We start from the raw sequence: 24998 nt of genomic DNA, 5'->3' as shown, positions 1-24998 counted from the left end.
TGTAAGACTTCCTCCGTCCTTTATTCAGGAAATTTATTTGGCCCATGTGGTATTTTACGTTTTTGGTAGAACTTGGCATCTTCAACAGGAAAAGCCTATTTACTCTTTGTATCCTGGTCTTCTTCCATTGTTCAGAATTTCTAGCTCTTACTCCCAGCCTCCCCAACCACGGCATGACATTTTTATAGCCACCAGCCCAGGCTCCGTGGGATGAAGGAAAGAGTTTTTGGATCCTGTTATTTTCCTGGAGGAAGAGCTGAACATTGACTCTTTTACAAGAATCCAAAGTATGCATTGTCATTTCCACGTTAACCCTCACCCGAAATTTTTGTGGGTTTTGAAGGATTGACTGTAGCCCAGTCTTAGCAGGATCCCTGGCCATGGAAATTCATTTGAAGCACATTGTGCCATGGAAGTACCCTGCAGGTAAAAATGCTCTATTTATACTTGGCTGAGTGCCAAACAGCTGCCGTCTGCCTGTTGGTACTGGGAGCAGATGTGGGGGTGGTTTGCCCCCTCCAATATTTTTTTCCTGGATTTGGAAACTTCCCTGTTGAGAGTGACAAAAACCCTGTCAATTGATGTGGTAGGTATGCAGACCTGGACAGCTGGTCCTTAGGAAATATGCTGAGATCACCAAGTTAACAGGTACAGAAGGGTTTCTAGTTTGTTACATGATGTTGGGCCTGTGACTCCCCACCCCCTTTTTAGGGGCATGTCATTAACGGTGGAGGGCTTGTTAAAGGCTTCTCTAGTAGCATGTGTAGGTGTGACTACAGAATAGTGAATTTGATTGGTGTTAATGTACCTCTGGATGCGTTCTCATTTTAATTTTTTTTATTGGTTCTAGGGACTTTTGGTGAAGATTGTAGATTTCTTCAGTTTTACACATTTAGGAAACGGTGTCTTTTTAGTTACTTGTAGTACAGTTGTGACGTATTGAATGACAAGGGACTTTAAAACAGATGTGCTGTGTATAATGTTTTCTTCCTATTAAAAAGTAATATCTGTTCATTATTTGAATAGTTACAATTAAGAAACAGATTATTTAGGGATGAAAATTTCCTGTAATCTCCAGAGATGTGTACACTTAACATTTTGGTGTTTGTTCCTCCAGATTATTTTCTATGATTATGGTATTATATTTTAGAATGTAGTTTACCTAGCAATGTATTTTAAGAAGTTACCAGAAAGGTGTTTCTGAGTATCTGAAGCCTTTCATTTAGCCATTTATGGATTTCAAAGTATCTTACATGGGGTTAGTCTCCCTTGAGACTCGGGAATTCTGCAAGAGGAAGAAGCAGTGGCTTCTGCTATGTGTCTGTCATTGTGCTTTAATACTTTACCTGGATCATCTCTTCTACTAAACCCACAGTATAGGCAAGCATTATTATGCTCTTTCTACAGATAAGAAGGCTAAGTTTCAGACAAGTTAAGTGACTTGCTCAAGGTAATACAATTAATTGTAGAGGACTTGGGATTTAATTTGATTTATTATCTAGAGAATATTGTATGGCACCCTATTATTTTCCTGTATTGAGATGTAGGTGGCAGGGGTGAGGGGGTTAAGCTGCAAATATCTGTGAGATGTGTAAAGCTGTTGGTTAGAGACATAGAGACATACTGTTTCTTTCTTCTTTTTCTTCTTCTTTTTTTTTTTTTTTTGAGACAGAGTTTCTCTCTTGTTGCCCAGGCTGGAGTGCAATGGTGCCATCTGGGCTCACTGCAACCTCCGCCTCCCAGGTTCAAACGATTCTCGTGCCTCAGCCTCCCCAGTAACTGGGATTACAGGTGCCTGCCACCACACTCGGCTAATTTTTGTATTTTTTATAGAGATGGGGTTTCACCATGTTGGCCAGGATGGTCTCAAACTCCTGACTGAGGTGATGCACCTGCCTTGGCCTCCCAAAATTCTGGGATTACAGGCATGTGCCACAGCATCCGGCCTAAGGGGGCACAGTGTTTCTTTGGCTTATTAAGGGGTATTTGGTTAGTATATAAACATTTTCATAGCTTCTGAGGTTTTGCAGTCATTTGCTCAGACATTATGGGTTGGTGGAAATGCTTTCTGTTCCTTCTCCCAAACCAATCACACAACCATGTAACTTCATGCCTGAGTTTCTGTGTGGTCCTCTATAGTGACTGAGTTTTTATGTAGTTCTATGCTGGCAGCATGAATTTCAAAAATCTCCAAACTTTTGCTATTGCTAATCTTTGTGAACTTTGCATACCCAGCGCTGGTACATTCTGATGGTGTCTACACTGCACTCTATGAAGAAAACACTGATGATTGTTTATATTACAATGCAGGAAGAGAATTGTAGCAGCAACTTTTGTTTCTCTAATCAACAACACCATAAGAGACTTACTATGTGTGGGCAGTGGGGGAGAATGTTAATTTATAAATTGAGATAGTTGTATTAAAATCGAGTGACTCTTATTTTGACATAAAGTGAATGTGTCTCTTTTATACAGCAGAAAACTATTAGATGTGTTTTTTCTCAGCATTATAAAATAAAGTGGAAAATGTGGGAAGAATACAAATCCTTAACTAGTGTGCTTCTGCTTATTTCACCCCCCTCATATTTCTGATTCCTTACAACTATAGCTGGCTTTACTCCTGAGTGGTGAAATTGATGAACATACTTAAAAGCACATCATTTAAGACTTTGAATTTTGACATTTCCTCCTCTTCACAGTCTTTCAAATACTAGGCAACCTGTAGGGTTCCATTGTCTCTGTCATGTGTTGTCCCTGTGTTACATGAAAGCAGCCCCAGTGAACTTGTGAATTTTCTCAGTCATTTCACTGGCTACTGGGTGAGGAAGAAGTAGGATTTTCTCTCTTAAAATTCCTTGGTGAAATCCTTGGATGGGCATGGTGTGTTTCTTTAATTTTCCTTTTGGTCAAAAATCTGACAAAGCAAAGACTTTCAGTGGGTCTTGGTCTTTCAATAGATTTAGTTTTTAAGTGTGTTTACTCTGACCGAAAACTGCCTTCCTGTAATGTGCTCTTTCCTTTAGAACACAGTTCTTAAGTAGAGTTTGTTTAAATGTATAACATAAGTTAATCCTTTTATATGCAGTGAGGTTTTGCATCAGAACCCTGAGTTCTCAATGTTGTGGCAGGTTTAAGTGTCTAGAACACCTTTTACCTGTTTTTTCTATTACTTTTGTATTTTGGGGGTAAATGATATCTTTCTCAGGGTGGCCTTCCCTCAGCACCATGTTTAAAATGGCATCTCCCTCATTTGCTATTCCTTCTTCTGTTTTATTTTTCTCTATAGAATTTGTTACTGTGTGAAAACTATTTATTTTAATGTTTTGTTTACCTGTGTTACCCCTAGAATAATATCTATGAAGGTAGGGATTTTTGTCTGTTCCTTCTGTACCTATAGAATTTTGAGGAGTATGATGTCTGGCACATTGTGGGTGCACAATGACAGCTGAATTAACAACTTCAGGGAGAGTTTGTAGGATGGGGCTGGAGGTGTAGGGCAAGTCGGTTTTTAGATTTTGAGGTCATTAGCAGGAGAGCCTTTTATGATGCGGGGGGAAATACATGTTTTAACGTCAGACTGAGTTTGAATCTGTTCTCTCCAACTTACCCTTTGACCTTGGTGTTAAATGATTTAACCTTTGAAAGATCAATTTTTTTCACTAGTGAAATAGGGGGAATAGTATCTTTTTAATGGGGATTAAGTGTAATATCAAATATAATGCTCTGTAAATGTTAGTTTTTTCCTTCCCCTTGTGTGTCAGCATTGTGGAAGTAGTCTAAAAGCAACCTGAATTTACCAGTCTGTTTCTGGAGCCTTCTGGGGTCATTACTTTGATTACTTTTGACAGATGCATTCTTTTGAACAGCCTGTGTTGCCAGCATAACAATGACCTGTCCCTTTGACCAGTGTAGGGGCCAGACACTTTGTCATCCCTCTTTTAATCCATGTATCAGAATGACTCTTATGAGTTCTGGCTTTGAAAAATGTTTAGAGGAGTTTATAATTCCAAACAGTTCAGATGACATCAGCCCTTTCTTAAGAGTCCTCTGAGTTTGCTCAGCTTCCTCATTCCAGTGTGGTGGGAACCATTCAGTTAAATTGATGTTTGTCGTCTTTCCACATAGTCCTCTTAAGTTTCTTGCAAATCACGAAACATCAGAGGGCTGCTAAGTCACTAGTTTGTCTCTGTAGATTTCTCTAATCCAAGCTTGTCCAAACTGTGGCCCACAGGCTGCATCCTGCGAGGGCTTTGAATGTGGCCCAACACAAATTCGTAAACTTTCTTAAAACATTGGTTGGGCATGGTGGCTCATGCCTGTAATCCCAGCACTTTAGGAGGCCGAGGCGGATGGATCACCTGAGATCAGGAGTTCAAGACCAGCCTGGCCATCATAGTGAAACCCTGTCTCTACTAAAAATACAAAAAATTAGCTGGGTGTTGTGGCGGGTGCCTGTATTCTCAGCTACTTGGGAGGCTGAGGCAGGAGAATCGCTTGAACCCAGATGGCAGAGGTTGCGGTGAACCAAACTCGTGCCACTATGCTTGAGCCTGGGTGACAGAGCCAGACTCCGTCTCAAAAACAAATTATGAGATTTTCTTTTTTTGCAATTTTCTTTAAAGCCTATCAGCTATTACTAGTGTTAGTGTATTTTATGTGTGGTGCAAGACAATTCTTCCAGTGTGGCCCAAGGAAGCCACAGGATTGTACGACACTCTTTTAATTTTTGTGGATTAACAAGGTGTTAATTCCTGTATCAGTTTCACTGATATTTCTTCTGCTTGATGCAGGAACACTTGACAAGTTAGTTAAGGTAGATCGGTTCATACATTTATAGGTTCTTTCATTCCCTTGTCCTAGGCAAGTCTGGGCAGGACCTGGAAAGCTGATTAAAAGTCCAGTGAGCACAGTGAGCTTAATTGTAATTTAAATGGATATTTAATACATTGAGAAGGTTCTCAAGCCTTTCAATCTTTCATTTTCTTTTTTTTTTTTTTTTTTTTTGAGACGGAGTCTTGCTCTGTCACCCAGGCTGGAGTGCTGTGGCCGGATCTCAGCTCACTGCAAGCTCCGCCTCCCGGGTTCCCGCCATTCTCCTGCCTCAGCCTCCGGAGTAGCTGGGACTACAGGCGCCCGCCACCTCGCCCGGCTAGTTTTTTTGTATTTTTTAGTAGAGACGGGGTTTCACCGTGTTCGCCAGGATGGTCTCGATCTCCTGACCTCGTGATCCGCCCGTCTCGGCCTCCCAAAGTGCTGGGATTACAGGCTTGAGCCACCGCGCCCGGCCCCCAATCTTTCATTTTCATCCATGCTTGCTATTTGAATCTGATGGGCTTGAAATTGACTTTGTTCTTCTAAAAATGTTGGTTGGTTATTGCTACCTTTTTCAAGCTTGGTTTTCAGTGTGGATTTCTGCAGATAATTTTTACACCTAAAGTTACAAAGTCATTAAGTGAAGGCAGTCAGTAAGGTAAGAGTACCCTAAGCCAGGAGGTCTGTTATAGCGCATGGGGTGGACCAGAGAATGAATGGGCGTGAGCATGGAGGTGGTTCAGTCAGTGTGGGAAAGCCACCTGCTTGTCAGCTTTCTACTGCGTTGTCCAGCAGAACACATTGAAGCTTGGGGCCTGCAACTGGTGTGGAGATGATTGCATTTAGGAGGCTGATGTAAATTTTTTCCCTCTCAAGTGTGTGCTAACTGCTTTTTGGCGAAGTCTTGATCCAGGACATACACAGCTTGATCTGTGGCAGATCTGTGAGGATTTTAATATCGAGAGGGTTCTGTTATTTGAGTTAGGCATAGCTAGGCTACCAAGGCATTGCTTTTCAGTCCAAACATTTGGTCATTTCAATTTATTGTTAGTGAGGCTTTTGTGATATGTTAGAACATGAAGTTTGGGATTTTGTCTGTTTTTTTGCATGTATGAAAATTTATACTGTTGTTTATATTGCTGGTTAGTATGTGCCTTCATTTACCTGTTGTGAGTAAGAAACTTCCTCAGATCAAATTATAGTGAAGTCACTTGGTTCTGTTTCTCTGACCCTTAAGAGGATGAGATCACTTTATACTCAAATTCAGGGTGTTTGGTAAAGGGCCTACCATGCTGAGCATTTATAGCCTAGATGAAGTCCTGGTCCAATCTCCAAGTTAAACTTTTAAGAATATGCTATTCTTAATGTTCAGGAATTCAACCCTGGAAGCCTTCTCTAAATCTTAATGAGATTTTTATGAGAATTCATTTGGTGAAAATAACAATCAGGGAATCCAGCTATTAACTCTGAGGAGGGTCATGCCTTTTAGTGGTTAGAGAGGCAAGCTGTAGCCTCCCTTCTTAGAGAAGGGGAATTGAGGAAGAGAGTTCTGGTGGCCCTTGCAATCCTCGCCTCACTTTCCAGGCTCCCTAGTAAGACAGGAAGGAGTCCCTGAGTAAACAGCATTTTGTGAGTTTGAGGGACTAGGTAAAAACATACGTGAACATACAATGGTTTTGCTTTGATAACTGTTTTAAATATCCTATTGGTTGTTGAAACTTCTATGACAGTGAAGCCTTTTGTCTTTATTTTTCAATCGGAAAATCTTTCTTCCCCACTTGAAAAGATTGAGTCTGGGATCAATCCCTGACCCTGCTTCCTTCCTGAATCTCTTAGTATATAGTATACAGCTGGGCATATGGTAATCTCGGGGACGGGATTGTACTCATAGAGCTATGCTTGACACCTAGGACTTTCGGTGGCTTATATATTTTTGATGACAACTTTTCATTTTATTCTCATTTATTCCATTTCTGTTTCAGTGTCCTGGGTCATGAAACTTAATCCACAACAAGCTCCCTTATATGTGAGTAAATCATGAGATTTCTTTTCGTTTGGTATTTATCTGTTCTGTTTACTTGTTATAATAAGCCACACTCTCACATGATAGATTCTCAAGGAAAATTTTAACTATATATGCATGAATATATTTGTGTAAGACTTCAGAAATTGAGTTTGATTTAGTAAATACTAAATGGCTAATCTGTGCATAGAACGGAAAACAAAATAATACCTGTATGACTTGAGAGTTGATTTAGTTCAGGGCGATGGTATGCACATATGAAACAAATTGTCCTGCAAAACAGTACTGTAGCTTCTTATTTTTTACCTGCAGTGCATTCCTGTAAAAGTAGTGTGGAGATCCTCCTACTGCCATTGTGATTTACCTTATGTTGCAACTAGATGGCACTATGTCATTGGCAAGACTGCTGTTTCCTTTAGACTCTGGGTGAAAGCTGATATATCATCTCCCTAAAGTGAGGGACTTAGAAAATAAAATTGATAAATGATTGAATTAAGGCTGGTAGGCTCTAGGTGACCAGTCTTTATTATTGTAAGAGTGAATTAATTGACTGGGTGTGGTGGCTCACGCCTGTAATCCCAACACTTTGGGAGGCTGAGGTGGGCAGATCATGAGGTCAGGAGTTCAAGACCAGTCTGACCAACACGGTGAAATCACATCTCTACTAAAAATAGAAAAAACTAGCTGGGCATGGTGACACGTGCCTGTAGTCCCAGGTACCTGGGAGGCTGAGGCAGGAGAATTGCTTGAACCCGGGAGGCGGAGGTTGTAGTGAGGTGAGATTGCACCACTACACTCCAGCCTGGTGAGAGAGCGAGACTCCGTCTCCAAAAAAAAAAAAAGTGAATTAGTTGAATTTGGGTGGTGAAAAGTGTCCATTTGATGAGAAGCCAGCTTCGGGTTGTGGATGGTTAGGGCTATGAGAGGCCAGTAGTTGCTGGGTTGCTATGCTCTGGAGAGGGTGAGAAAATTTGTTATAGGACTTAAGGTAGGCCTTGAAGAATTAAGGGTCATTTAGTGGGACAAAACGTCCCCAGAATTAGTTGAAGGCAATAGGCAAATGGTCAGGAATAGGGGGCAGTGAACACAGTGTTGGGTGAATAGTGGGGGGATGCTCATTGGAAACTCTGGCCCACCTGAGTTTGTGTCAGGGAATAATGGGAGATAGGCCAGAAAAGATGTGATAAAGCTCAATTGTGAGGGAAGACAAAGGTGTGAGGATTTTGTTTTGTGACCACCAAGAAGCCATTGATAGTGCTTATTTTAAAGATGCTTTTCCTTTTATACATTTATACATAAATACATAAATATACTTAACCATTCTGTAGTAATAATAATCATTTATGTTTCCACCATAAAATATTCATATAACTTCTGCATAGCTGATTTTTATGTGAAATGTAACATGTGTTTTTAGAAGATGTTTTATGTGCTCATTTTCTTTCTAGACTACTTAGAGATAATTTATGTTTACCAGTGGGTTTGTATGTGAGCTGAGTACCTTGAGTTTTTTCTTTTTTTCTTAGGAAAATGGGTCTTGCGCTGTCATTCTTGTTGGAGTGTGGTGGAGCGATCGTAGCTCACTGCAGCCTTGAAGTCCTGGGCTCAAGCAGGCCTGCTTCAGCCTCCCGAGTAACTGGGAGTACAAGCGCATGCCACCAGGCCGGGCTAAATTCCCCGCACTTTTTTTTTAATTTTTATTTTTTGAGATGGAGTCTCACTGTGTCGCCAAGGCTGGAGTGCAGGGGCGCGATCTCGGCTCACTACAAGCTCCGCCTCCTGGGTTCTTGCCATTCTCCTTCCTCAGCCTCCCGAGTAGCTGGGACTACAGGCGCCTGCCACCACACCTGGCTAATTTAATTTTTTGTATTTTTAGTAGAGATGGGGTTTCACCATGTTAGCCAGGATGGTCCCAATCTCCTGACCTCGTGATCCACCCGCCTCAGCCTCCCAAAGTGCTGGGATTACAGGCGTGAGCCACCATGCCCAGCCTCTCCCTTTTAAACTGTGTGATTCTTTGGTTTTTCATGTGTATACAGTTTTGTAGTCATCACCATTATCTGACCAGAACATGTCATCATCCCCCAAAAAAGCACCATATCCATTAGCAGTCACTCACCATTCCCTGCTCCTCTCAGCCTGTGGCAACCACTTATATACTTTCTGTCTTTATTGATATACCTATTCTGGAAAGTTCATGTGTATATATATATACACACACACAGAACGATCATATATCTGTGTGTGTGTGTGTATATATATATATGTATACACACACAGAAAGTTCATATATATATGTATATATAAAATCATGGAATACATGGCCTTTTATGACTGGCTTCTTTAGCATAATGTTTTCAAGATTCACCCGTGTTAGAGCATGGATCAGTACCTTGTTCTTTTTATTAATGAATGACAGTCCAGTGCCTGGATATATCACATTTTACTTACCCAATCACCAGTTGATGGGCAATTGAGTTGTTTCCACTTTTGGTCTATTATGCATAATGCTGCTGTGAACAGCAAATTCTGGTGAAGACACATGTTTTCATTTCTCTTGGGCGTATACCTAAGAGTGGAATTGCTTGGGTGTATGATAACTGTGTTTAACATTTTGAGAAATTGGAAAACTGTTTTCCACAGTGGCTGCACCATTTTACATTCCTACCAGCAGTGTATAAGGACTTCAGTGTTTCCATGTGCTTGCCAACACAGGTTTTCTGACTTACTGATTTATAGCCACCCTAATGGGCGTGAAGTGATACCTCGTTGTGTTTTAAATTTGCATTTCCTAAGTGATGAATGATTTTGAGCATCTTTTTATGTGCTTATTGGCCATTTTTCTGTATCTTTGGAGAAATGTCTATTCAGATCCTTTTCTCATTTTTAAATTGGGTTGTCTTATTGAATTGTAAGGGTTCTTTGTATATTCTTACTACAAGTCCCTTATTAGATACATGGTTTGCAAAATTTTTCTATAATTCTGTGGGGAGTCATTTCACTTTCTTGATGCAATCCTTTCAAGCAAAAAGAATTTCAGTTTTGATAATGTTCTGTTGTTGCTTGTTTTGTTTTGTTTTTTGCATATCTAAGAAGAATTTGCCTAACCCAAAGTCACAGAGATTTATTCCTATGTTTTCTGAGAGTTCATTTTGGTGTATTTTGTAAGGGAAGAGTCCAGCTTTTTTCTTTTGCATGTGGATCTGTAGTTGTTCCAGCACTGTTTGTTGAAAAGACTATTCTTTCCCCCATTGAACTGTCTTGGGCATCCTTGTTGAAATTGATCATAAATGTGAGGAATTTTTTCTGTACTCTGAATTTGATTCCTTTCATTTAGGTTGTCTTTGATTTCTTTCAACAGTGTTTTGTAGTTTTCACTGTATGAACTTAGTACTTCCTTGAAATTTGTTGCTTATGATTTTATTCATTTTGATGCTGTTAATTTTGAGACGGAGTCTTGCCCTGTCGTCCAGGCTGCAGTGCAGTGGCGTGATCTTGGCTCACTGGAAGCTCCGCCTCCAGAGTTCACACCATTCTCCTGCCTCAGCCTCCTGAGTAGCTGAGACTACAGGCGCCTGCCACCACGCCCAGCTAAATTTTTGTGTTTTTAGTAGAGACGGGGTTTCACCGTGTTAGCCAGGGTGGTCTCAAACTCCTGACCTCGTGATCCACTCGCCTCGGCCTCCCAAAGTGCTGGGTTTATAGGCGTGAGCCACCGCACCTGGCCAGTTGTTCAGTTTTTGATTGTTCATTGCTTATATATGGAAATACTGTTGATTTTTGCATTCTGATCTCTGAAACTATAGCCTTGTGTCAGAGATGCGTTACAAACTATAATCTAGCTTGTTTGTCCACAGTTTTTAAATGGATGCCTTAGGATTTTCTCTGTACAGGATCAAGTAACCGGAGATCGTTTTCTTCCCTTCCAATCTGGATGCTTTTTATTTCTTTTTCTTGCCTAATTGCCCTGAGAAGCTTCTCTGGTACAACATTGAATAGAAGTGGTGACCGCAAACATCCTTGTCTTGTTACTGATCTTAAAGAGAAAGCATCCACGTTTTCACCATTAAATATGATGTTGTTAGGTGTGAGTTTTTCACAGGTACCTTTTGTTAGATGAGGACGTTCCCTTCTATTCCTAGTTTGACTATATTTATTATGAAAACATGTTGGATTTTGTCAGGTGATCTTTCTGTGTTGAGATGGCCATGTGGGTTTTTTTCCTTTCATCAATGTGATATATTACATTGATTGAATTAGTTTTTATTTATTTAAAGAGATGGGACCTTGCTGTGTCACCCAGGCTGGAGTGCAGTGACATGATCATAGGTCACGGCATCGTGGAACTCCTGGGCTTAAGGGATCATCCCACCTCAGCCTCCTGAGCAGCCAGGACTACAGGTGTGCGCCACCATGCCTGGCTATTTATTTACGTATTTATTGAGACAGGGTATTCCATGACTTCCTGTAGCTGTGATCTCCTAGGCCCAAGTGATCTTCCTACCTCAGCCTCCTGAGTAGCTGGAACCACAGGCATGTGCACCCATGCCCAGCTATTTATTTTTTTATTTTTTTATTTTTTGTAGAGACGAGATCTGACTACGCTGCCCAGGCTGGCCTCAAGTGATCCTTCCACCTCGGCCTCCCAAAGTGCTGGAATTACAGTATGAGCCATTGTGCTCGGCCTGTTTTTATTTTTAGAGATAAGTTCTTGCTCTGTTGCCAGGCTGCCTTGGTTGAATTTTTAATGTTAAGCCAACCTGGCATTCCTGAGATAAGTATCATTTGATCATGCTGCACAATCTTTTTTATATGTTGTTGGATTTGTTTTGAAAGTATTTTGAGGACTTTTATGTCTATACATAGAGATGTGTTCTATAGTTTTCTTGTGATGTCTTTGTCTGGTTTTGGTTATTAAAGGTTTTTAATTAGGGAACTGTTGTAAATAAGTAGTTGTGTTATGCAGAAGGATGGCTCCCCCAAATTTATTCACGTCTTAATCCCTAGAACCTGTGACTATTTACCTTACATGGCAAAAGGAACTTTTCATACTTGATTAAATTAAGGATCTTAAGATGGGAGGTTATTCTGAAATATCTGAGTGTCCCAGTATAATTACAGGGGTTCTCCTGAGTGAGAGGGAGTATCAGGAGAGTCAGTGGTCAGAGTCAGAGATTTGAAGATACTACAGTGCTGGCTTAGAACATGGAGGAAGGAGCCCATGAGCCACGGAATGCAGCTCTAGAAGCTGTAAATGGCAAAAGAACACTTTCTCCACACAGAGACTCTAGAAGGAACACAGCCCTGCTGGCACCTTGATTTTTAAATAAGTGAAAGTCATTTCGGACTTCTGATTTTCAGAAATGATAATATGATAATACATTTGTGTTGTCTTAAGCCACTGAGTTTGTGATAATTTGTTGTAACAGCAGTAGAAAACTCATAGAATAGTAGTTTGGGAAAATTAGTGATAAACGATAATTGGAAAGGAGAGGATAAATGCAGTTAGATCAGTTAGAAGCTCTCTGATCTTACCCTCATGGAGCCTGAGAACTTTAGAGTTAGTAAATACTTTAGCTAATATATGCTTCAACCTCTCCATTTTAGACGTGAGGAAATGAGGTCTGAAGATGTTGTGATAAGATGCACAGTTAATTGGTGGTAAATTGTGAATTGAACCTTTGTTTTCTGGACTTAAGTCATAGAAACCACTGTAAACTTTGTTAAGCTTTAAAAAGTTTCATTCTGTTAGGGAAGCACAGCTCAGTTCCGAGTAACATACTTAATACTTACACTAAATGCTTTGTATATGATTTTGTGTTTAATTGACGTGAGCAGGCTCTACAGAAGAATACTTCTTTAAACTTCAGGATTCAAGTATGTCCATCAGCAGTAATACTTAATGGGGCAATATGTTATCTCCCTTTTAAAAGGACAGTAACAGTGTATTGGATTCTCAGTGAACTGAGTCAGGTTGCAGGGATTTATGCTGTTTTGGTGAGGAAAAGTAGCTGTTTTATGATATCCCATTGAGCAGGGTGGGTGGGGGCAGTTCTCTGCACCTAGGGAAAGAAATAAGCAAGAGAACAAAGATTGTGAAGATTTTCTTTTAGATCATATTTGGGATCTGCCAGGGGTGAGTATCATCAGTAGAAGAGAGAATATTGCTACTAAATAAGGAAAAGCACTGTACCCGGAGAAGAACTTTTATCTGTCAGTTAAGACAAATAGGCTGGACTCCAAATAAATATTTTAATCAGCCTTTGAATAAAGATGTGTCCAGAATGCGTTGCAATAGTTTAAAATGTAAGAAAGGTTCCAAAGTGTACAGGTGGCAGTACTGTTGAATGTTTAAATGAAGCTGTTTTAATGAATTATTTTCAATGAAATGTTCACTGTAAAATGTGCAGGACCCTGGGCTGAAACTTTGGAAACTAGTAGCTCAATATGGCTGTGCCTTGGTTTTCCTGTCTGTTAGCTCTGATTGTATGAGTACAACCTTTATGTTAGGCAAGCTAGTTATATCACTCAGTTGGGTTTTTCTCACAGCCTCTACAAAAGTAATGATTATTGCCAGATGAATTTATAAGAATTGCATTTTCAGTTCCATTTAGTGGTAGTGCTAAAAACTCCAAGTAGCTTAGTAGTATCCTTCTTGGTATGAGGGCCTGGATCGTTTAGAGAGAGGAAAGATGGAGAGGCAGTGGCAGATGCAAGAAATATTTCAAAAGAAACAGCAGGGCCAAATGCTTTATTAGACAGAGAGAGTGAAAGGGAACCAAGAGAACAGCTGATGCCATAATCAGGTATAGAGAAGGAGGTGATGAGCTTGTTCTTTACACATGTTAGATAAAGTCACATGGATGTCCTGTTGATAGATGGAGGTGTGTACTTGAAACTACAGAGCAAGGAAGTTGGTTTTGAAGTGAGATCGTTTGCGTTATCTCTAAGAGATTGATTCTTTTGACTGTGAGAATAGATGAGCTCTTTGAGAAGGTAAAAGAGTAGATGGAATTAGTATAGTGGACTATGGTGTAGAAGACAAAGTTGAGTCAGGAAAGGAGTTCCAGAAACCTGGGTTGCATTTGAGCCTTAAACATTTTATTCCTGGAGTTACTTAATTTCACTTATATATCAGGATTGGAAGTAAACTTTGGGCTGGAGCTGAGCAATTTATTCTTTTATTCAGGAGCCTTATTTGTGCCAAGACCTGTTCTGGATGCTGGAGATTTAGCCATGAACAAAACAGAAGATCCCTGCCCTCCTGGTACTTGCATTATAGTGAGAAGAAGGAAGACAGCAAGATAGCATATCAGGAAGAAAAGTTCTATGAAAATAAATAAAATGGCGATGTGATGGTGCCTGACTAGGGTGTATTTTATGTTGAGTGGTCAGGGAAGGCCTTTGAGGGGCATGTCATTTAGGCTGAAACCTGAAGGAGCCAGCATGTGAAGCTCCTAGAAGTGTTCTAGCCCAAGGGAACAAATGCAGAAACACTTAAGTGAGTAGTGGCTTAACATGTTTGAGGAACAGAACAGTGGCTGGGCCTTGTGAGTACAAAGGAGAGGGGCCCAGTCTCTTCTGCATGAAGTTGGAGATTTAGGGAGGAGATGAGGAAAACGCTGGATCTTGTAGTATTTAACAGACCATTGGATAATCTCCCTGGGCGTACCTTCCATCACATCTGAACCCACATCCCTGTGTGTACTCAGAAAACATTAGAGCTCCTGCTGCCTTGAGGTCAAGTCAGACCTCTTAGGGATACTGGAATTTATCCTAATGTGGATCTGCTGACTCTGGGCAGACGGGATTCTTAGGTAGTTTAAACATACATATTTTGGACTACACTTTTGAGGAAAAAATAGTTTTAGTCATTTCTAGTTATCGTTAAGATCCACATTTAGATATAAATGGATGTTCTTGAATTGAGGAATATATATATATATATATATTTATTTATTTATTTTAAGCAGATTTGGCTGTTATGAGAGGATGGTGTAATAAAGAATACTTCTTTGTTTTTATATTGTTCCATGGCTGGATTGCTTTTTGGTAGGAAAAAAATCTATATATTTCCAAAACTTGCTTCGTTAGTCCATTTGTGAACCTGAATAAGTGGTGTATAATATGATTTAATAGTAGTCCTTTCATTCTCCCATTTTCTGTGGGTACTTTACCTGCAGTTGTGTAACATTCATTTGCATCACTTGTAACCTTCTGGATGACAGCTCCTTAAAAACAAGAGCTCATGTTTGCGTAGTACCTCATAGTTAAGAAAGCATATTTGCATGCCTTATGTTAATACATGCAGTTCTCACAGCAGTGTTACCAGCACGAGAGCAGAGGAAGCAGCATCGTTACCCTTGTCATACAAAAGAAAACAAGGTTAAGGCGGTTCATCTAGTGAATGGCAGATGTGGGGCTTTACCCAGAAGTGGTTACTCTGAAATTCATTTTCATTCTTCTATATACCAAGCTGTCTTATTACAAATACCGAGTCCACAACTGTTCCATAAGACGCAAACATTTCATATTATAGAGACTCGCAGAAATAAAGTCCTTTTAAAGAATAAGTAACGCAAGTTTACTCTTCCATTTCATATTTTAAAAGATTTAATGGGTGTTATTTGAAATAACTCCAAGGCCAAGCACAGTGGCTCATGCCTGTAATCCTAGTACCCTTGGGAGGCCAAGGCAGGAGGCTCACTTGAGCCCAGGAGCTCAAGGCTGCAGTGGGCTATGAACATACCACTGCACTATAACCTGGGCTACAGAGCGAGATCCCATCTCAAAAAACCATAACTTTAAATGTACAGAGAAGTTACAAGAAGAATACAATAACTTCACCTCTGTCAACTCTTATTAAACTTACATTTGCTTATTCTCTGTATTATATATTTTATTTGTTTTAGTCATTTGAAAGTTGCAGACATTATACTCTATTCCCCTTAAATATTTCAGCATATATTTCCTAAGAACTAGGACATTCTGCTTAATAACCACAGTATTAACAAAAACAGGAATTGTAACATTGATGTAATACTCTTATATGATAGAAGTCTATATTCACATTTCTCTAATTTTCCCAATAACTTCCATTATAGCACCTTTTTCCCTTTTCAATCCAGGATTTAAACACATTGTATCTCTTTAGTCTCTTAATTTTATTTTTTAGCATGTTTTGTCATGATTTTGGCAATAGTACTACATACTACATAAGTGATGTCCTTGGAGTATCACATTAGGAGGACACATGATATGTTCTTTTCCAATTATTGGAAATGTTAACTTTGATACCTTAGTTAAGGTGGTGTTGAATGTACGTGATTCATCTGTTCCAGAGGAATTGGGCATATAAGAGATGGCATGAGTAAGTTATTCACTTTCCCCCTCTAAAGTTGTTTCTGGTTTGGAGGCATCTTTTGCTTATTGGATTTTCCTCAAATGGGGTACCCTTGTTCTGTGCAAGGTATACCCTTGAGTATAGGTGAAAGGGCTAATGTCAACAGAAAGCTCATTGTGAATGATAAATTGCCTGAGGTTTAAGGGAGCATTGCCTCTGCCTTCGTGGATGAACATGGTTATTTAACAAATGTAATTCTCAGCTGAGCTATAATAACCATTTTAATATTGAGCATAGTAGGCACTCAGTAAACATTCACTGAGTAAGTGAATGAACTACAGTTTAGATAAGACTACTAAAATTTTAGTGAAATTCACTTCATTTTGACAGAGCTACTTTTCTTAAAATTGCTCATTTGTTTCCCAGGTTTCATTTATTAATCTGCCCAGCGTAGGCCCTGAGTAGTTAGTGATATCATCTTTGTTATTGAAGGTGTGGCCAATAGGGAAAGGAAGGTGATAACCTTGTCTTTATGGTGCATGTGGAACCTTTAAAACTGTAAGGAAATCCTTACAGCATCCCTGTAAAGTACAGATGAGTGTGTTTGATAGAGTTCTATTATAGAGATGCATTCTGTGAGATAATACCTTACCTAGTTGAAGAAGCGTACTAGAAACAGTGCCTATATCTCTCAAGTCCTGAATTATCTTAGTTCTTATGGGAGTTATAATCTGAGCCATTTATTTACAGCAAAGCCATGTGACTGCTTCTATTTTTTATGAACATAGTACATGCACCCTTTGTCTCTAGATCTCTCCTCACTGTCAAGATATAAAGCATAGTCGTGTCCCAGACGGGGTAGGGGATAAGGGATGCGGTCAGATGATAAAAGAAAAAGCCAAGCACATGAAGGAAAGGTTGGTATTTATAAAACAAACAGAATGGGCTTTATCACCACACCCACACTCTAAGCCCTGCCGGATCTAGCAACCTAGCAACTAGATTCTAGAAACAGTAAATAAATCCTCCCTCAGACTAACAGCTGAAAAGGAAACAAGATTTTTAGACTTCCGATGAAGGAGGAGGAAAGGGTCTTTGGATGCCCCTTATCTCAGGCCCCAGGCTTAGTCTGAAAGAGGTCTGTCTAGGCCAGGCCTGAAGCTCTGCAAGGTACAAGGAAATAATAGCTGTCAAGAATTAGGCGACGTGGATGAATCCCATACTTGATATGGCAGAGAAAGTCTCTTCCTCTGTTCTCTCATCACTTTACTACACCCGAGTGAATGTCCCACAGTCAGCTCTACATGTAGGAATGGACTTTATGGGAGAGGTCAGGACTGGTGACAAATTTAATGAGTCATAGGAATCATTGTATGTTAGGAGTTGTTGAGCCCAGTCTTCTGGAAGAGTGAGGAAACTGAACTACAGAGAGAGATTGAGGGAAGTTGCCTATAGTTTCGCAGCAGGTTAGGAGAGGTCTGATGAGGTAGCAGAATCTGCAGATAATTAGCTTAGCTGGTGTACAGGAGACACCAAATTGGTTTGAATTTAATACTCAACGTACATGCACAGAGAAGTTATAGTATAAGATTTGGAACAAATTGGCTAAGTAAGAGAAAAAATGTAGCAATTGGAAGATGAAGAAGAGAGGAATATTCAAAAAGATAGCATTTTGCTCCTTTCTTGGTGGAGTGAACAGGTAAGGATTAGACTGCTTTATGGACTATAGATACATTGGAAAATAGTTTACAGTTATTATTTGAAATCCCTCTATGGTGGAGGAAGTAGTCAAGATAAAATGTGTTTTGTGCCTTTTGATATAGGAAAGTCAGTAACAGCCGTCTCAATAAAGTATATGCTCAGCTATTTCATCTTTATACTTAGAGATTCCTCAAGAGGATGGTGACATATTAGCTCTGGATCAGTGAGAGTAAGACCAAGGCCCTGGAACAGTAAGGCATTTCTCTTGTAAAGCTCAGCTCCCACGGTTCTTTGATGCTTTTTCTGTGTTAGAATAATGTTCTTTACTGGTTTCCAGTATGTTTCGGTGGGCATTGGACTCTTGTGGTTAGTAATGTGTGCAGCTGTAACTCCAGAATGGATGGCTGTACGGAACACTGACCCAGATGGCTTGTATTCGATGCTGATGATTCACTAACTAAAACGACTGTAAGAACACATTTCAAGAGGAGAAATTTGGGGTGCATATTTCAGATTCTTCAGTTATAAACTTGCTTTTTTGTGTCTCTTAAGATTTATGATCTGTTGAACACATCTCTGTGTCTCCCTCAAGAAAGCCAAATGGTGTATTTTTGCCTCTGCAAATTAAATACTTTTTAAAGCCAGTGAGATATTCAGATGTGAGATTTCTATTTTTTCCAAGGCATGCTTGAAGGTAATATATGGGATAATAATCATTACCTGCCATATGTTTGGGATAAAACCCACACTTATTAGATTTTCAAGGGGAAGAGCCATTCCAATTACAAAACAAATTTCCAGAACCCCAACAGATCTGGTTGATTAAGTTGTCCTTCCTCTCTTGTTTTCTCTCAGTACCAAATGTTTTTGCACGTAACTGCTTCTGGGAGGAGGCACAACATCCTGATAATAGAAGAGCATCACAAGAAAGAATATGTGGCACTGGATGCCTTTCTTTATTTAAAATGTGCAAAACAAAATCTCCAGTGATTTTAAACTATTTCTATTAGAATAGGGACTGTTCCTTACGATGTTCTGTTTTCCCAAGGAAAAGTTAGGGTGCTAGTATTGGTTGAGAAACTACTCTTGGCAAGGAACCGTGGCCAGCACTTAATACACATTGCCTGATTTAATCATGACAATAGACATACAGTGTTTGGTTATTGTATCCACTTTACAGCCAGGGTGGATGTAGGGTTTGCATCCTGTGAGTGGCTACAAAGCACCCCCACCTCCTTTTTTCCCTCAAAAGCCCATTTAAAGAAGGGAAATCAGAAGAGCATGTCCACTGGACTTGCATAATCAGAGTGGTTTTCTGCCACCACATTGGGTTCCTGTTTACTCCAGACTTACATTTTCAGCCTCCGTGAAGACTTGGACTTTGCACGTAGATTAACGTGCTGCTCTGTTTATGCTAATTAGAACAGACCTCAGAAGATGAGCATGCAAGCGGAGATATTGTAATTAGGAGGTGGAGGCTTTAAAAATTTTATCAGCTAAAAAAAAATTTATTCCTGAACAAATGTAGTTTGCATAAATAATCAAATTTTTGAAGGGCCGCAGAAATTAGGTTACCTCAGCTTAATGTTCTCAGTTGCCTCCTTATAGGGAAGACTAATTTGGTAATGGCACAGTTTTATCGTTCTTCCTAGGAAATGTGTTTCCACAGCAGGCTCTGAAATAACCTGGCTGTGCTTCTCACTTGGCTGTTAGGATACATTTTGCTTATACAAAGAGCCTTATCAGCCTGCTGATCTCTTAAATGGATTACCTGCCTTTGCCTTAACAATACATTTCTGATAGGTCTGCTCCAGCATCTGTGGGCTGGTGGCCTTGTCCAGCCAGATCTGAGACCTGCCAGAAGAGTAAGGAAATCAAGGGTTCCTCCGTCTAGCTTTTGATGGTTTTACAGAGCAGGAATTTCAGTTTCCTTCTGTTGGACTTTTTAATCAGTTTCCAGAAACTTGCTTTGAAGTTAATGGGTTTTTCATTTGTAAGCAGTATTTTCTTGTTTTTCCTTGGCACTTTTAGAACAGACAAATGTACACAGGTCAAAGACTTTTCAGAGCCTTTTTACAGGATACTTTTTCAATCACTTGGTGTTTGCCAAGCTATCAAATAACAGTGAGGGGATTAAAATTTCCATTTGGTACTAGTGAAGAGAAGTCTTGCTGTCTAAGAAAGATTAAAATGTGTCACTCTGTACCTTTAATTCATTTAAAACAAGTGTTTGTGAAGCACCTGTTACGTGAATGGGAGATTTGATCTTAGGGGAATATATTCTTTCACTGGGGAGGAAGGGGCTCAGATGCATGAGGAGATAAATTACAGTGCTAGCAATACCTATTGGAGTGCTAGATGAGCTGTGCACACAGTGATTGTTCATGGCAGGGAGAGGAATGAAATATTGGCAGATGTGGTTGGGAAGCCTTCAGAAAAGATGGGGGTTCTACCAGCCTGGATATAGATAGGCTGTGGAGACTGGGAAGAGCAGAGTGAGAGGAGGAAGCACAGTCTTTGGAGTAAGGCATGGAAGAGTGTTATCAGTTGTGGGGAGAGACTTTGCTTGACCAGGGTGGGCAGTTCACATTGAAGGATACCTGGAGATGAGATTATATATAGCTGCTCTGTTTAGTAATGTAGACATTAGCCACATGTGGCTGTTAAAAGTGAAATAAATTTAAAAATTCACTTCATCAAATAGTGCTCAGTTGCTACACGTAGTGGCTACCATATTGAGTGCAGTTAGAAAATATTTCCATCACTGCAGAAAATTCTGTTGGTCAGCACTGATAAAGGAAATATGGGGTTTTACACAGGATAACAGTGTGAAGAGCAACTGGAGATCTTTTGACCAGGCAAATAGTAGCATGATCAAAGTCATACCCAAAATAGAGAGTAGAAGGAGAGCAGTGACGGGCTATCAAGTAAGTAGGCCTATCACTTCACTGTTACAGCATACAGAATGAGATCTGGGGATGATGAAGCTGTTCCGAAGGAAGACCATATGGATTTTGTCTGGTAGAATGACTGAAAGCATCAGAGAGCCACAGATATGGCCACTGAAGGTTTCAGTGTGGGGGACAGAGGGAGCAAACAGTTTGGAGGAGCAAACAGTTTAGAGGAGGAGGAGCTGCCTTGGAAGCCTGATGGAGAACAGTCATGTTTTTACAACAACCTTAGAGTGTGGTAGTAAGGATTAAGGTGAGATATATATCTCACCTCATATATATATATATCATATATATATATCAATCACAATGAGCCAGATCATGGATAAAACTTTAGATATAGGTAGTTTTAAAAAGAGACCTTCCTCCTTTATTTTGACATAGTTTGAAAGCGCGTAAAAGTTACATTTTGTGGCTTCGTCTTGCATCTTCTGCATAAATACTTGTGCTGAGAGCTCTTTCCCTTGTTAGCTTAGGTAGCAACTACCTTTTACTGAACACCTTCCTTGTAAGGTAACTTACTTTATCTCCTCACCCATATGAGATCCATTTTATAGATGAAGGAACATAGCTAGAAAGTGGTGAAGCAGTGATTCGAACTAGAAACTTTTGCTCTTCCCATTTCATCTCTGCACGTGAGGATAGTTTCACTATCAGCTCCTCAGGTTGATACAATCCTTTCTTGATCTGGTCATTTGAAGCTTGATGCTTACATCACATCTACACTTAGAGGTTGTCTTTAGCATTGAACTCCATTTGCCATCTCTTTTTCATATGTAAGACATACATCGTATAAAACTTGCTTACTCTCAGTGGTAATTGGTGTGTGGAGTGACCTGGAATGACTGCCACCTGGACTCCTCTAGGGCACTGGCTCAATGTGAGGTCTGCAACCCGCAGCCAGGGACATGAGCACCACTAAGAACTTGGTAGAAATGCAGATGTTTAGGCCCCATCCCAGACCTAAATGCCTGAGGGTGGGGCCCAAAAAGTCACTTTAAAATAAGCCCTTCACGTGATTCTGATGCACTCCAAAGTTTAAGCATATAAACCAAATGAATAAAAAGGATAGTTTTAAAAAGCCTTCTATGAATTCAATTAGAACTGTGTGGGTACATTTATATTTTTCAACACGGCTGACTGCATAACCCATCAGCAGCGGTTGCCTGTGAAGATGCATGGGAAAGTATATGTATTAAGTAAGATGTTATTTCAAAAGGACACATCTATGGCTTTTCTTTTTTAATGGTTAGCTTCCTGAATAAATTATCACTATGTTACTGACTCAGAATAATATCAAGGTGTGTACTATTGAGTACAGGGTTGGGTATCTCTTGTAAGAGATAGCAGTGATTTTCAGTGGACAATTAAGGGAGTTAACACTTCACATTTTTTTCATGATAGTTTTATGTCACTTAGAATTTTTCACCAGTTTTTCCTTTTATGATTGTAGATAATTAAAGCCCCATATGCTTTGCAGGAGCAGCAGCAGCAGCAGCACAGATTATGATGCAAATGGAATTGGTAAGAACAGCAGGTTTTGAAATGAGGTTGTAGACGGGCTGCTGAGACTGATTTTTGGACAGCATAAATGAAAGCAGTATTTTGATGGTATTTGGAGTTTAAAAATCCCTAGCCATGGATCCCACGCTGAGTCATTGGTACTTTGGGTAAACCAATTCCAACTTTATGTAAGCTAGCTTTCAGCCATGTGAAACTGTTAGGGCATCTCTTCCTGTCTCTGAACCACACCCCCGAGCCCCTCCAATCCCCAGCATATGCGTAAAGAAAAGTGCTCATCTTTCAGGATTCGTTTCCTGCCACTTGTCTCTGTGGAGCCCCTTCTGAGCTTTCATCCTCCTGTGGATCCATCACTCCTACTCCCATGCCCCAGCTACTCTGTGCGGACTTTCTTATAAGAGCTTGAGCACTTCAGATGCTCATTTGTATGCACGCCTTTCCCATTTATTATGTTCCTTGAGGGCAGGGGCTTTGTATTTGAATTATTATTTTATTGCTCTCATTTTTACTTCAGCTTCTATCACAGTACTTTGTACATTATAATGCTAGTGTTTTTTATTGTTTCCAAGTATAATTAAAGCTGTTCTTTGGGAACGGGTGTTGCCTCATACATGGATGATTATAAATGTCTGATTTGCCAAAGATGATTTTCTTTTTGGTTAGGATTTATGATCCCAAAGGGAAGGTTATTGTAGTTCATCAACCAATAAATGAAGCCACACGGGGATTTTGTGATCTGGGACAATGTGTCACTTTGCTTTGATCTTTGGGTAGAGCCTCTAAGAGGTACTCTCCTAGTGAAAACCTGGAACTGATACTGGGTGAAAAACTGAACTTCAACCACAGTATCCTAGTACTTCTGTGTGGTATGTGGGTGTTTACTTGGAACTCTCTGTGTTTGCTTCTTACTACATGAATCTCATTTTATTCGACAAACCTATGAATTAGGTTTGAGACAGGAAGATTTATATTTTAAAGTTTTAGTATGTTGATGATAAGATTTTCATTGCTGTCTTTGGAAACTCTGTCACCTGAGATGAGACTGTTAGCTAGCTTTGTGAAGTCAGCCCACTGAATCTATAATTCAGAAATCTATAAATAGCTCCCTTCAAGTAGAACATTGGGAACATTTATTTATATCAGCAGGGAGGTAGAAATTATATTTTTCTGGAAGATACATGAATTTATTGATTGTTTGATGGGTTGGTGATGCAAATCTTTAGTACTTTTTCCTCATTCAGATACATTTTCCCCCCAGAGATTCTGCTTATTGCCTTTTGGATCCTTTTATGTGGGAGCTGTAACTTAGGGTATTTATCTTTAAGTATAGAGAATTTCACCTGTACTCACAGAAATTTGATTGTTTGTTACCCTTTTTAAACCAGGAAAAAGCTATTGGCTCTTGTGTCTTTGGAGCCCTTCACAAGGCTCTGTGTCTGGATTAACTGTTGACCCCATGTGATATACAGAGCATCTGGCGGCTGGGGTGGAATTCTCAGCTGTCTCTCTTTGTTATGTCCACAGAAGGAAATGTGAGTTTTGTCTTACTGCTCAGGCGATGGTACAGTCCTTTTTTGGTTCATGGGACCCACCAATCTGATTGTGGGAACATTTCCTACCATTCCTGTCATCTTCTGGAATTAAAGAAGGCCAGGGATGATCTTCACCTACTGTCACTCGTGAACACCATTTTCTTCTCAGTCACCTCTTGTGTTCCTAAATTCTACTTTGAGTAAAGTGTATTATTGCGTAGTTTGTCCTATCTTGTGTGGTTTAGGGATCCTAGGCAGCATAATATTAAGAAGCTACAACCGTGGGTATTTTTTATAGCCAGTATTGTTTCTCCATAAATCCTCATTTTCCAGATCCCTGTGAAGTTTATTATATTCTTGCCACCATATACTCATGATTATGTGTTGCCCATATCTTACTAAGTCTCAGAATACAAAGTAATTCTTCTCCTTGACCATGAGACGGAGATGAGTGTTTTTAAAAATGGTGTACCGAGATTTCAGTTTTTCTGGTGAGTATGGAATGTTGATTTTTCATTTGCCATACCGTATATATAGTGTGCATTTGTATGCAGTAGAGGTTGGCGGAAATGCGTATTGTGTTCAAACGCTGATCTTAAGCCTCCGTTTATTCCATACCTGCTAGTACTTATCCACTATGCTATATGTCCTACATTCATTTTTCTCATTTAATCATCTTAATGATCTCGTGAGATAACTATTGTTTTCTACATTTTAAAGCCGAAGAAAGTGTCAGAGAACTTTTGTCACTTGCTGAGGTTATGCAGCTAGTAAGAAGAGAGTTAGAATTCAAACTAGACCTTTCTTCAGAAACCTAGGCTTTTAATAATGTCAGTGTATTTCTCCTCTGTGTCAGCTCTTAACCCTGCATGGTGCAGGTTGCCTAGGACTTGTAAATAAGGATGTTGGTGAGATTATTAAAGTCAGAAGGACACACTGAAAAGTGGAATTTGTTGGGAAGAAGGGGAACTATTTAGGGATAGACACTAGACCTTTGTGGTAACTGGTACAGTGGAGCATGGTGCTGTGGGGGTCACTGGTTCTCAAACTTGAGCATGCATTTGGGTCACCAGGAGGGCTTATTAAAACCCAGATTGCTGGGCCACACCCCAGAG

General features: G+C 39.9%; 1 protein-coding gene across 12 annotated transcripts in view; it reads left to right on the top strand.

Moving 5' to 3' along the window:
- Positions 1–5291: 5291 nt before the first annotated feature.
- Positions 5292–24998, top strand: part of AKAP13 (A-kinase anchoring protein 13) — a 266890-nt gene continuing 247183 nt past the window's right edge. For 5 of the 12 annotated variants that reach the window (XM_031669210.1, XM_031669209.1, XM_031669208.1 and 2 more), the window contains exon 1: positions 5293–6838. In XM_031669210.1, coding sequence (XP_031525070.1) covers positions 6749–6838 — 90 coding nt within the window. In that variant the 5' untranslated portion in view covers positions 5293–6748. Of the gene's footprint in view, positions 6839–24998 lie in introns of all 12 variants that reach the window. The other 7 variants (XM_031669214.1, XM_031669213.1, XM_031669212.1 and 4 more) reach the window with 2 other exon arrangements.

Source organism: Papio anubis, chromosome 7 (assembly GCF_008728515.1).
Source record: "Papio anubis isolate 15944 chromosome 7, Panubis1.0, whole genome shotgun sequence".
Taxonomy (NCBI): domain Eukaryota; kingdom Metazoa; phylum Chordata; class Mammalia; order Primates; family Cercopithecidae; genus Papio; species Papio anubis.
Note: the sequence above shows the minus strand (reverse complement) of the source record. Positions and strands in the feature narration are given on the sequence as shown.